General features: G+C 50.5%; 2 protein-coding genes across 2 annotated transcripts; one reads left to right on the top strand and one right to left on the bottom strand.

Annotated features, from left to right (window-relative positions):
• Positions 1 to 1,411: 1,411 nt before the first annotated feature.
• Positions 1,412 to 4,138, bottom strand: LAESUDRAFT_716212 (uncharacterized protein; the record flags this gene model as incomplete). The annotated part of the gene is made up of 10 exons (XM_040907229.1): positions 1,412 to 1,762; positions 1,831 to 1,983; positions 2,039 to 2,224; positions 2,287 to 2,613; positions 2,666 to 2,743; positions 2,805 to 2,873; positions 2,938 to 3,182; positions 3,388 to 3,642; positions 3,690 to 4,073; positions 4,108 to 4,138. The coding sequence occupies 10 exons, from the start codon at positions 4,136 to 4,138 to the stop codon at positions 1,412 to 1,414; spliced, it is 2,079 nt and encodes a 692-aa protein (XP_040761122.1).
• Positions 4,139 to 4,467: 329 nt separating this feature from the next.
• Positions 4,468 to 12,531, top strand: LAESUDRAFT_738265 (uncharacterized protein; the record flags this gene model as incomplete). Its single annotated transcript, XM_040910872.1, has 10 exons — positions 4,468 to 4,624; positions 4,993 to 5,501; positions 5,568 to 5,769; positions 5,823 to 6,051; positions 6,100 to 6,232; positions 10,813 to 10,988; positions 11,041 to 11,137; positions 11,187 to 11,639; positions 11,743 to 11,821; positions 11,876 to 12,531. 10 exons carry the CDS (start codon positions 4,468 to 4,470, stop codon positions 12,529 to 12,531), a joined length of 2,691 nt encoding a protein of 896 aa, XP_040761121.1.
• Between the last annotated feature and the right edge of the window lie 55 nt (positions 12,532 to 12,586).

Genomic DNA, 12,586 nt, shown 5'->3' with positions numbered 1-12,586 from the left:
GCTGATCCTGCCGCGCCACGAGATAGCTATTTTATACGCACCATGCGCCACAACCGCGTTTCGGTATTGAAACGCGATCACGTGGTGGCGTCGGGCCGTACGATCATTCAATTTTGCGTCGAAGTCTACGCTTACTTATAGCATGTTGCCTCGAATATTGATAATTGTTCCTCAACGTAAAGCACTTTGAGTTAAGTGATTTCAATAAAGGTCATTTTCTCATACAAGTACAGGCCAAAGTCGCATCTACGAGAATCGGCTCGCCGATTGACCGGAGTTCAAAGGACTCTTCAATAAACAGTGACAATTTGGAGCGAAAGCCACTGCACAGTGTGTAAAGAAGGATGATGCGCAGATTACGAGATTCCATGGCGAAGAAAATGCCGTTTCAGTTGGGCGGAGCAAGCAAAGCGTGCACCAAGGATCATGAATCATGTTGTATCTTACTCCTCGAGGGTCGCTGTTCTGTTACTGATCGCTTACATCCTAGCTGCCGATAAGTAGCGTACCGCTCGATGATGTAACGAAGGACCGACTGGCACAAGGCCAAGTGCAAGATGCATGCCGCAAAGGGTCCAAGCGAGGTCAAGACGGAGCTTTGGGTGGGCGGTCGCGCATCTGAGGAAGTTCTTACAGTATAGACTCCAGTTATTTCTATTGCCAACGTTGTGTATCTACGTATCGAGCTGTGACACATCCATAAGTGGACCAAAACCGCACTCGAGACACTCATAAATGGACCAAAGGACTCAACGATCCTTGGCGACGGAAAGCATTTTCGGTACATTTATGGGTCACGGGCTACAACGGTTTGGGAATCGTACATTGAACCATCTCACGTAATCGAACCGATCGATGAAGGTTCGTGGCATATCCATCAGGAAAATTAAAATTGACTTTGATGGCTTTTTTGGTGATTATTCAAGCTACAAAGAACCGCCAAGCACGTCAGATGAAAGGAGGTCCCCTAGTCTTGTGATGCCCTTGGATGCTTGTGATATCTGTAATTGGTCTTGGAGGGCTACTTTATCACTTGTACAAGTACTTTCGAGCTGGCTTGATCTGTTTACCAGCAAAAAAGACATATAAGTCTGCGGCTTCGTATAAGCATTTGGCTTGACCAAAAGCCCACAAGAGATGCCAAATCACATAAATTCAGCAGGTATAGCAGAACACAATCAGCGCAATAGTCTACAAGATGTGGTGCAGGCAGAAAAGCGCAGAGAACAGAGAAAGCATATCATCGAAACAGACAACTCGGTGAAAAGCACGCCACAAGTACTTAAGCTACAAATCACCCAACAGCATCGTACGAGTGATGCACTACAAATATAACAATATGAATTCAGAATGACACACCATGTGACGATGGCATCAGAGAACTCACCAGACAGTTTGATATCGACACCATCTATTCTGCGTCACTGTCAGGACCAAGGTCGACAAGCTTTGATGGATCTTCGTCAGAATCGAGATCAGAATCATCAATGGTGATGATTTCCCTTCGTCCGATGGACTTGCCAGCGAATGCTATCTTCATCGCACGCTCGACAATGCGAGTCATCTTCTTCGGCTTTATGATACCAAGTTTTCGTGCTGCCTCCGCATACCCGACTGTGCACGTTCCATACTTCGCTTCACTGAAGGCAGTTTCGCTATTCGTTGCATCACCGGTAGCAACATTCATGCTTTTGAGCAATATCCCCTTGCCATTTTCCAATGCCATATCGCCCTTGACCCATAGCAACAGCGCACGGTAAGTCTACATTGTTATCAGCCTCGCTTTCATATAGTGCCATTTTCGGGTGGCAGATAATGCAAGTTACGTACGGCGGCAGAGGACATGGCAATCGCACCAATAGGACAATCCTCATGTCTTCGCATACCTGTAAGACCGGGAACATCGATAGCATCCTTCATGTGGGTGTAGTGATAAGCCAGCAGTCGCAGTATGAATACAGATTGGTAAAGGCCCGTCCACTCCTAAAAAATACACTCGTTATTGGCATTGAAGTCGAAATAATTGACAATCACTCACTGCTTTATTGTTCCCTTCTGCATGCTCGTATGTGAAGCGAAGCTTGGATAGCATATACTCTGCAAAGTCACGACGATCCTCAATAGTGTTGTAGAGGTTCTCCTTGTCGTCAGCAAAGAAGGTGTCGAGCAGGCGCAGAGCAGTTTGTCCAAAGCCACTGCGCCATTCACTGAGGCGCTGCGTAGCCTGTAATTACGACAGCAGTTATTTTGTGACTAAAAACTGGTTGATCGCAAGTGAGGACATACGAGTTTGAAGACATGGTCATTGCAGACAACCGTATAAGAAGCCGCCTTGCCGTATATGGCATTCCAGATCATCTGAAGTGCGTGAATGAAATCTTCATCCTTAATGATCCACGGATTCACAAGTGTTCCTGCGTAGCGACGAAGAGTGGGGAGAAAGACACGATACCACCGTCCATTGGTATTTGCACCATCAGGCAGGTCAGACGTCTTGCTTTTTCCAACTTGACGACTTGGACGTAATCGATTCATTATCGCAGTGTCTGACGGCTCTGTCTTGATGACGGAGGGAGCTTCTCTTGTCACTGTATCTTCAACGTTCACGTAGGTCTGAAGTTTGCGTGAAGTGATGCTGTCAGTCTAACTGGACAATTCTACTCACGTCTCGTGTCTTGCGCGTACGTATGGGTTGAGGTGTGTCATCTACGTCGGCCACTTCTTGACTGTTAAAGGATTTGAACTGAATAAATGTGCGGTAGACTCTGTCAATAAATCGCAGAAGATTAGGTGGGAAGGCAAACCTTAAATGCGGATGGCTTCGCGAATGGGGTCGCATCAATATCATCAACGTCATCTATTTTGATCATATTCTACGAATATTTGTGAGCAGCTAGATTGTCGCATGATGAATGTCGTAAAAAACAAATGCTTTACCTTGTGTGTGAGCCGCGTGTTCGGACCTTTCACAGGACTGGACAGGGCAGCGAAGCATTCAATATCTTCATCAGACTCGCTTGCAAAACCTCTATCTCGCACAAGGACTCGATCGTTCTGCCGTTTGCTATGATGCTCAGCTTGCGATAGCTTGTCGAATGACACATCTTTCAAGAAGTCCGTCTTAAGTGTGGGATCAGTCATGGAACCACCGAGCTTGATCGGATGATTCTGAGAGGCAGCCGCTACATTAGACAAGAGCGCACGATCCTTTGAGTGTGATCCAACAAAAGGTGGCTTCCAACTCGCCGGATATTCTCCAGAAAACTTCTTCAAAGCCGCATGATGTGTAGGCAGGCGTCTGTTAGCTCTCGCAATAAGTACATGCACCGACAGGTGGAGACATTCATACATACGCTTTATAACTAGCTGAGGCCTTCATCTGCGCACCTGGATGTTCAATGGTGGCCATCTCAGAGCCAATATCTTCGCTTGATGATAGCTTGTGATGCAGAAGCTCAAGACGAGCTTGCTCGATGACCACTCTGGTACCAGAATCCTTCTTCGATTTCTTGGGAGGTGGCTCATCTTCGGAGGGCAGATCAGTGAGGTCGGACTCTGGCTCAGTCAGACTGCCCTTGCCCGTCTTCTTACTTGCCAGTGCCTTCGAGGTGTTCGTCTTTACTTTGCTTTTTGCTGAAGGTTCTAGTGAATTCGTAATCAGAATATATGCAAATATGAACCATATGTACCTGTGGCGACACGCTTCGTGATGCGCTTTGCTTTCACATGCTCATCTTCTTCTTCCATCTGGGCCTCTACCTCAGCAACTGCCTCTATCGCTCGTTTCCTCTTGTCAACCTTCATCTGTTTCTTCAGGTCCTCACGCTTTTTGTCAGCTTGCACTTGCGCCGTGGTCCGTCGTGGAGTAGACGCAACGACAAGCCCAGGATGCTTGAGGGCGTTTGTAGCACGTGTACGATGAACTGGTGCTGACGACATGAGCAGATAGTGGGAGAGCAATGCGGACAACGTCTGTCGTGGTGGTTGAAGTTCAAAATTGAACTTGAAAAGGTTGCGAGTGGATTGCGTGCTCGGCAATAGTTCTGAAATGAACATGATCTCCGTCACCATACCTGGGAATGCAGTTTACAAAGCTCCGTGACTTACATGATATGAACGCGTCAAACAATGTGTTCATGTTCTGGAATCAAGCCATCAGCTCAGACGGTGACACTAACCTCCATGCTTACCATATATCCGTATTTATGCGATGTTCCGGGGTGCCTACGGCGGTTCAAGAACAAGTCGGGACTCACACAGCACAGTCGCATATCACATACACAAAGTACGACCCACACCTACAAGCACAATGATGTGCGTTCCAGCCGTGTTTCACAGATCAAGAGCAACGAAACTGAAACTGCACTCAAGAGTCTATCTGACCTCTCGAAACACTGTAATGAGGAGTCAACCATTCATTCAGCAGGGGAACAGGATGAGATTGATACAAATTACGGGCACTTGAACATGGACATGGAACCTCCGAAGCCAATGTCAGACGTTGGCTCAGATTTGTCTGACAATCGCGACCTTGGATCTGATGGGGAAGACGGCACGTTATCTGATGGTGGTGTCAATGAGGACTCTATTGAAGAGACTGTGGGGAGTACAAGAGATCTTCATGGTAAGCAAAGCATCGCAGTTTGAAGACAGCATCATCTATACTCACGTTGCATTGACAACCAGAGAAGGCATTTTATCGAGGGAGCGATCAAGATTTCGCTTCGAGACTGGCCAATCAACATCGCTATCGTGTGACTTTGTCAGACGAACTCGAAGGAACAAGTGATTCTGATGACGACTTACAGTACAGCTCCGAGACGTCTTCGGAGTGGCCTTGTGAGGACAACATGTCTTCTGAATGCAGTGTCGAAGTGGAAGTGGATGGATTGACTCGGGATTATCATCCGTATCTGGATGGTGAGCGATCTCGCTTGAAATGTGAACTTAAAGGCTTGACAGCTGACTGTTCATGACCTATTCACCTGCAAGCGAGACCATGCGACAAAGCTGGAAGATTTCTACCTCCGAACGTGCCTCCGCCTCCTCATGAGCCTAGAGCCTCAGATGACTGGGCTCCATATGGCAGCCGCATCGGATTCGAGACCGCTGAATTCCTGTTCAAACGCGAGCAGATGTCAGCGGGTAACATTGACATATTACTCAATCTGTGGGCGGCAAGCTTAGTCAAGCATGGTGATCATCCACCATTTACGAACACGACAGATCTGTATCACACAATTGATGCGACAGCATTAGGCGACGTGAAATGGGAGAGCTTCAGTATGTCATATCAAGGGGAGCTGCCTGATGGTGAAGTACCTACATGGATGACGGCCAAGTCAGACGTTTGGTTCCGTAACCCCCTCGCAGTCGCCGATCGCATTGTAGGCAACGTTGACTTCGACCGAGAAATGGATTACGCCCCATTTCGCGAGTTTCTGCATGGCGAACGGCAATTAAAGGATTTTATGTCCGGGGATTGGGCCTGGAAACAAGCGGTACGCACTCATTTCCAAATCGTATGCACATGCTAGGGAATCTGTTATTGAAGGTCGGTGTTAAAGGATATCATAACGGCAGACAAGAGAACTCACGGCGCAGCGTTCGTACCTATCATCCTCGGAAGCGATAAGACGACGGTATCTGTCGCTACTGGCCAAAATGAGTATTATCCGATATATATGAGTACGGGTAATCCTCACAATAGCGTGCGGCGTGCACATCGAGATGCTGTCATGTTGCTAGGGTTCCTTGCCATTCCAAAAGGTTTGAAGAGACTCTGATTCTCTGACCACCTCTCATGCTGAATCAGTCCACAGCCGACAAGGAATATGCTGATGACCCACTATTTCGGAAATATCGCCGGCAGTTATTCCATTCATCCTTGGCAAGAATCCTACGTGACCTCAAACCGTACATGACAACTCCGCGTGTGGTTCGGTGTGCCGATAATCACTTCAGACGGGTGATCTACGGATTGGGGCCATATATCGCTGATTATCCCGAGCAAGCGCTTCTGGCATGTATCGTGCAAGGCTGGTGCCCCAAGTAAGTGTCCAGCAATCTGTTTTAGATCACCATTAATTCGTCTGCAAGATGCACAGCAAGGAATACTGACCTTGACGGCAGCAATAATGGACGCAGATCTCGCAACCACACGGAGACGCTTGTTCGTGCGCTGGAGCTAGGAGAGCTATGGGTCGAATATGGTCTTGTCGGCGATATTGTGGTGCGTCCATCTTCTCTCCAATTCTTCTATTTTTTCCGCTTCCTAGCAAACAACGAGTCGAGCGCAATCTGCCTCGTTGCACTGCTATTGCACAGAGATCAACTAGTCAAGATCTGGTTGACTGTAGCAATACTCACTGCTACCACGCATGCTCATTGAATCGCTGTGCATGATCCAAGTCAAGAAACATGAACTATGTGCGAGGAATCCTGAGGTCGTAACAGGCTCTGGGGAAGTCACTGCGCTTGGCGTGGCATCCTCGGCGCCTCAGCCACAAAGACGGCGTCTGCGCAGAGTCTACACTTCCGTGTCACCTTCTCCGATCCAACCGCCGTCAATACTACACCGTCAACGGCACCGCTTCTGGTTACTCCTCATCCTTACCCAAAGATTGTAATACTGTCATCTCGACGACCTGCATTACCAGGACATAGCTTGCAGCTAGAGCTACCTCAAGCTCCATCCTGACGTGCGTGCATTCTCCGTCGTCCCTGTCGATCGCTCACTTCGTTCCCTACAGCGAGTTGCGTGCCAGGACGCCACCGCGGTACCAGAGGACAAAGCTAGAAGGTTGCCATCACATCATGTGTGCAGATGGCTGTCCTCCAATTTATGTCAGCCGGCATGGACACTGCCGCCATCCCCACTATCGTCCACTGTGACCACTTGATTGAGGTCCAGGTCTGTTGCCCCAAGGATCTCGCGCATGCGATTGGCACCAACAAGCAGATTAACGACTTCTTGCCAAGGTGCGCATGCCTCCTAACCGTCCAACGATCCGCCTCTGATGCGTCCAGCAGTACGGTCTCGGTTGTTGGAAGCCCCGGCTCTGGCATCATACACCAGATCATCCTTGACAACTATACACTCCCTGGTGGACTTATGGTCAGTACTCCGAACTCGCACACGCCGAACGCGGGTGGTCACGGTATGCTTGCTTGCGGTGTCGATGGTGCGGATGCCGTGGACGTCCGCGCCATGGCTGGGATTCTCTGGGAGTTCAGGTGCCATTACATCATCGGTGTGAATCTCGTCGGCAAGGTCAACGGCTGGACGACCCCCCAAAGGTAAGCATTTTGAATCCATGTCACCGCCATGTGCTAATCCTCCCCCGCAGATGTCATCCTCAAGGTCACAGGCGTTCTCACTATCAAGGGTGGTACTCGTGCCATAGTCGAGTACAAGGTTCCGGTCCTGAGTCACTTTTCTGCACGTGTATGGCAACGATCTGCAACATGGGTGCCGAGATTGGTGCGATGACGAGTCTGCTCCTCTTCAACCACCGCATGGTCGACTACCTGAACGCGACGACCAGCGCATCGAGATCAACCTGTCCGAGCTTGAGCCTCACATCAATGGTCCCTTCACTCCCGGCTTGGCTACGCCGATCTCGAAGTTCAAGGAGGCTGCTGTGAGGAATGGCTGGCCTGCTGAGCTCAAGGTTCTCTCATTGGTTCCTGCACGAATTAGTCATATGAGGACATGAACAACACCGCGTCGATTGCCCACGAGGCCGCAGATCACAAATTGAATGCAAAGAGCAAGTCTACGGGATCCGAGCAGGTTCGCGCGACCATTGATCGTGACGGCCAGATTGCGACGTTCGAAGAGATTGGTGATCTCATTCCCGTGAATGCATGCGGTCCCTGCATTGGTCAATGGGACAGACAGGACATCAGGAAGAGGGAGAAGAATTCCAGTGAGTACTGGTTCCTCAGGCAGCAGTGAAGTTGAAATCCATCTTGGTGCACAGATCAACGAATAGTCTGTAGCAAGTGATCCGTCGGCTCTTTGTACCCATCGGTTGGCGGTATCCGCTGAGCAGGTCATAGCGCCGCAAGAGGTTCTAGGCGATGGATGGAGCACCAACAGTGACATCGGACGCCTGGCCTCGACGATGTCAGCAAAGAGGCCAAGCAAGTCAGTCAGGAGTTAGACAGTAATGAACAGCAGCTCGTTGTGACACAGTCAGTGGTCATTACAAAGAGTGTCGTGGCAATCGCACAAACGATGGAGGTCGCCGGCGTCTAGGAGCGCAGACAATGGGCGCCTGTTCCCATACAGACGTGTCTCAGTCTCTCGTTCTGTGCGGCCACATCTCTGGTTTAAACAATCCGAGCGACTTGCAGAACGCTTAGGGGGATCTTGAACAAGTGTTCATGCTCACAGGGGAAGAGAGCAAGCAATGGTGCGTCTCACCCAGGTCCGTGCAGGTTGAAGTCTCACAAGTGGCATCCAGGTAGTTCTTGCTGCTTCGATATGCACGAAAGGAGGGAAAGGTACGTATACGCGCACCATTTCCATCCTCTAGCTAACTGATGCTGCAGCCGTCATTTCACGGCAATTCCGCGACATGACGCGAGCGCGCATTGACTCGCTCCTCGCCTCCTTCCCCAAGCTCATCCCTACTGGCATCCAACACACATCTGTCGATACCGAGGATGTTCGCTATGTCTACCAGCCGCTCGAGGACCTCTACATCCTCTTCATCACCAACAAGGCGTCTAATATCCTCCAGGAACATCGACACGCTCCACCTATTCGCTCGCTTCGTCTCGGACATGTGCCGCAGCGCCGAGCAGCGCGAGATCCTCAAGAACACGTTCGAGCTCTTCTCGGCGTTCGACGAGATCGTCAACCTCGGCTACCGTGAGCAGGTCAACCTCGTCCAGGTGCGCAACATTCTCGAGATGGGGAGTCACGAGGAGAGAATCCAGGATATCATCGCGCGGGTGAGTCGCACCAGCCTTGTTCTTCCGTCTCGCCTACACACACGTACCATGGACACAGAACAGAGAAGCAGAGGCGAAGGAGGAGCTCAAGCAGCACACGAAGCAGCTCGAGATGCAGCGCCAGGAGCAACAACGACGCGCTGCATCCGCAGGTTCTGGAGCGGGGAGCTACCTCGGCGGAGGCATCACAGGTTACGCGCCGGTACCACAACGCTACGACACGGCACCCGTTATAACAGCCCACACGTCCTCTCCGGCGCCGTCATCCCTTCGCACGCCTGCGTTCAAGGGCAGCGGCGTGAAGCTCGGTGGCAAGAAGACGCGATAGGCGGAGCTGCTCGACGCGCTCGGGACAGAAGCGTTTTTTCTGTGTCTGCCTAGTCATCACGTCATACAACCATAACTTTACCAGCTATAATGACGCCAACCTTGCTACCCACGGTTTCATCACCTCTCCCGACATTGTGACTGCGATGGCGTTCACGCGTGACCTCCACTTCAACCCCCTCACGGATACTCTTATTGGCTCAGATGGCAAGTGTCCAGTGACCCCGTCGATAAGGAGCTCCAGCCCAAAGGTTATGATCCCGGACAGGATGCCTTCCAGCCTCCTCCGAAGGATCGCGCCAGTGTTCAGGTTGCAGTCGACCTGAAGAGCGATCGTCTCCAGATGCTGAAGCCCTTCACGCCCTAGGATGGTAAGATTCCTGAGGACCTCCCCATCCTGATCAAGCTCCAGTAAGTACCCCTTTTGAACATGCGAGTGGAGGTCAGGCATTCAGGAACGATGTAGCGACGGACAACACTCCACTGGTGAACCCTGGCTCAAGTACCGAGGACATCTTGAGAACATCTCTCGTACGTAATTTTTCCTCTGCTCCTTGACCCATGCCCGTCTGATGTTCTTGTTTGTGTTCAGCACAGAGAACTGTCAGATCGGTGCCATCGACACTGAGAACGACGATGCGAACAACTTACAGAACCAGGTCGCTGGCGAGCATGGCCCTGTTCCGCAGATGGCTGCGTACTACTGCGACCATGGCATCGAGTTGGTTTTCATCGATGATTACAACTACAGTGAAAGCTCCTCGTGCGAGCACGCTGGACTTGAATCACGTTTCTTGGGCATCTCGCTATCATCACCTGGTCGTTCACGCACATCTACGAGACAAATTCGAACAAGCAGGGTATGCTCGCATTGTACGCGAACCCGGCCGACTACGACAAGGTGCAGCCCGATGACCGCGAGTCGATCCTCAGCCTCCAGGATTTCCAACCCAGCAAGAACTTCACGCTCGCGCTCAAGCACAAGGACAGCTCTAAGGATGAGATTCTGCTCGTGCGCAGCTTCAACGAGGGACAGATTCAATGGCTGCTTGCTCGCCCTACCGCAGCATAGAGCATGAAATGGGCCTATCACCCCGTATCGGTCAACCGATTATCTCTGCCGTGCCTATGATGCATGTTTCAATAGCGTTCAGACCTTTCCATGGCCTCATACTTCAAAAAGAGGAGCCTGTGTCAAGTTCCGCTAGCGTCAACTCGTAATACTTACGTGGGTTTTAGCGGACGTCTTTCAGCCTATCAGTGTTCGCGATGTGCAGAACGGCATGCCCGCGGTAGCCCAATGGTTTTTCGTGCCCTCCCATCGACGCTGCATTGCCACCTGAGTTCATTTCGCGAGGTGCTGCGATCAGCACGTTCTGCAATTGAGCGGCCTCCTCGTGCGCTAGATATAGCCGTAGTCATGCAAGGATCATGCACATGCAAGGTTTCAACGTTCTACTTCACCAATCATCTTTCGTTGTTTGCATATCTAGTTTCTGTCGCTAACCTTTTTACCCACAGCCATTCACCAACGACTTTCCTCGCGCAGATATTCACGAGATGTTATCGCCAGATATACTGCATCAGTTAATCAAGGGCACCTTCAAGGACCATTTGGTAGACTGGGTCGAGGATTATCTTGAATTGACCCATGGCAAGTCTCGAGGACAAGCCATTATGGCAGAGATTGACCGACGGTGAGCCCGCTTGCATGCCATTGATGGCCATGACGTGACAAGCTTGCATTAGCATCGCTGCTGTGCCCCCCTTCTCAGGCTTGCGACGATTCCCAGAAGGCCGTGGCTTCAAGCAATGGACAGGAGACGATTCCAAAGCGCTAATGAAGGTCTGCCTATTTGTCGGCTCTTCTAGACGTCTTTAACAACTCCCATCAGGTATGGCTTCCTGCAATCGCGGATTACGTTCCAAGAGATATGGTTCGGGCAATCCGTGCCTTCTTGGAATTCTGCTACATTGCCCGCTGCGATACGCATAATCCTAGAACGGTACAGGCATTGGACGACTCACTCAAACAATTTCATCAATACCGAACGATCTTTCAGACGACAGGTGTCCGGCCCAATGGCTTTTCTCTCCCACGACAGCACTCTCTGGTCCACTACATGCCCCTCATATGGCTGTATGGGGCGCCGAATGGACTCTGTTCTTCCATCACCGAGTCGATGCATATCAGAGCTGTGAAAAAGCCTTGGCGGCGATCGAGTCGGTGGAAGGCCCTCGGTCAGATGTTATTGACAAACCAACGTTTGAACAAGCTTGCAGCCTCACGCGTCGACTTTGAAAGCCGAGGTATGCTTGAAGGTTCATGTCTGTTGGCTGAGCTCAAGGCACTATGTGAGTTCATTTTTTTATGTTAGTTTGTTTACATTACATGACCAAAGCACATCTCCAGTCCCAGCTGAAGAGAAACAACAAGAGCTGGAACTGGAGGACTCCAGAAATAAAGACGAGGATGGCGCTATTTCAGGGCCAAGAATCCGTGACTCAGTCATTCTAGCAGCTACTGCACGTGCGTATACATTTGCCATCTCGGTATATATGCATTGAGTGAAATCCGGAACAGAACGGAAACATTCACGAACGTTCGAAGGATTGGCTGCCGAGATCAATCAACCACGCCTTCCTGAGCTTGCCCGACGTTTCTTATTCGAACAGCTGAATCCCGGCAAGGCTTTACCGGGTGCCCCAGTGCCTTTCGATCAGTTACCCGAGATCAAAGATGCCGTATATGTGTACTACTCAGCTGCAGCCACATTCTATGCTCCCAGCGACCCATCAGGCATCGGCGGTATGCGTCGTGAGCGCATTCGGGCAACGCCACAATGGCGTGGATCAGCACCTCGATTTGACTGTGCATTCGTGCGAGTTGCGGACGGCACGCATAATCATTTGGAAATTGTACGCGTACTGCTATTCACATCCTTCAAGTACCGTGGCATTCAATATTCGTGTGCACTTATTCGATGGTATCGTCGTTGCGGCGATGCACCAGACCAGAGTACCGGAATGTGGGTTGTACGGCCGGACTACACAGCCGCTCGAAAACCACAACTGTCGATGATCCGCATCGACTCCATCGTGCGTGCTGCCCATTTGATACCTGTCTTCGGCACTGCTCGCATTCCGCGTGGGTTCACTGAACATCATTCATTAGACTTTTACCGTGCATTCTATGTTAATAAGTTCGCTGACCACCATACATTCGACCTTTTGCACTGAGCGGATGGCCTGCGAGAGATCGCTTTAACGCTGGAACACTTATTTGCCCCAGCGT

The sequence above is a fragment of the Laetiporus sulphureus genome (genome assembly GCF_001632365.1).
Source record: "Laetiporus sulphureus 93-53 unplaced genomic scaffold LAESUscaffold_40, whole genome shotgun sequence".
NCBI classification, from domain to species: domain Eukaryota; kingdom Fungi; phylum Basidiomycota; class Agaricomycetes; order Polyporales; family Laetiporaceae; genus Laetiporus; species Laetiporus sulphureus.
The sequence above is the reverse complement of the archived record's forward strand: the minus strand, read 5'-3'. Positions and strand labels throughout refer to the sequence as shown.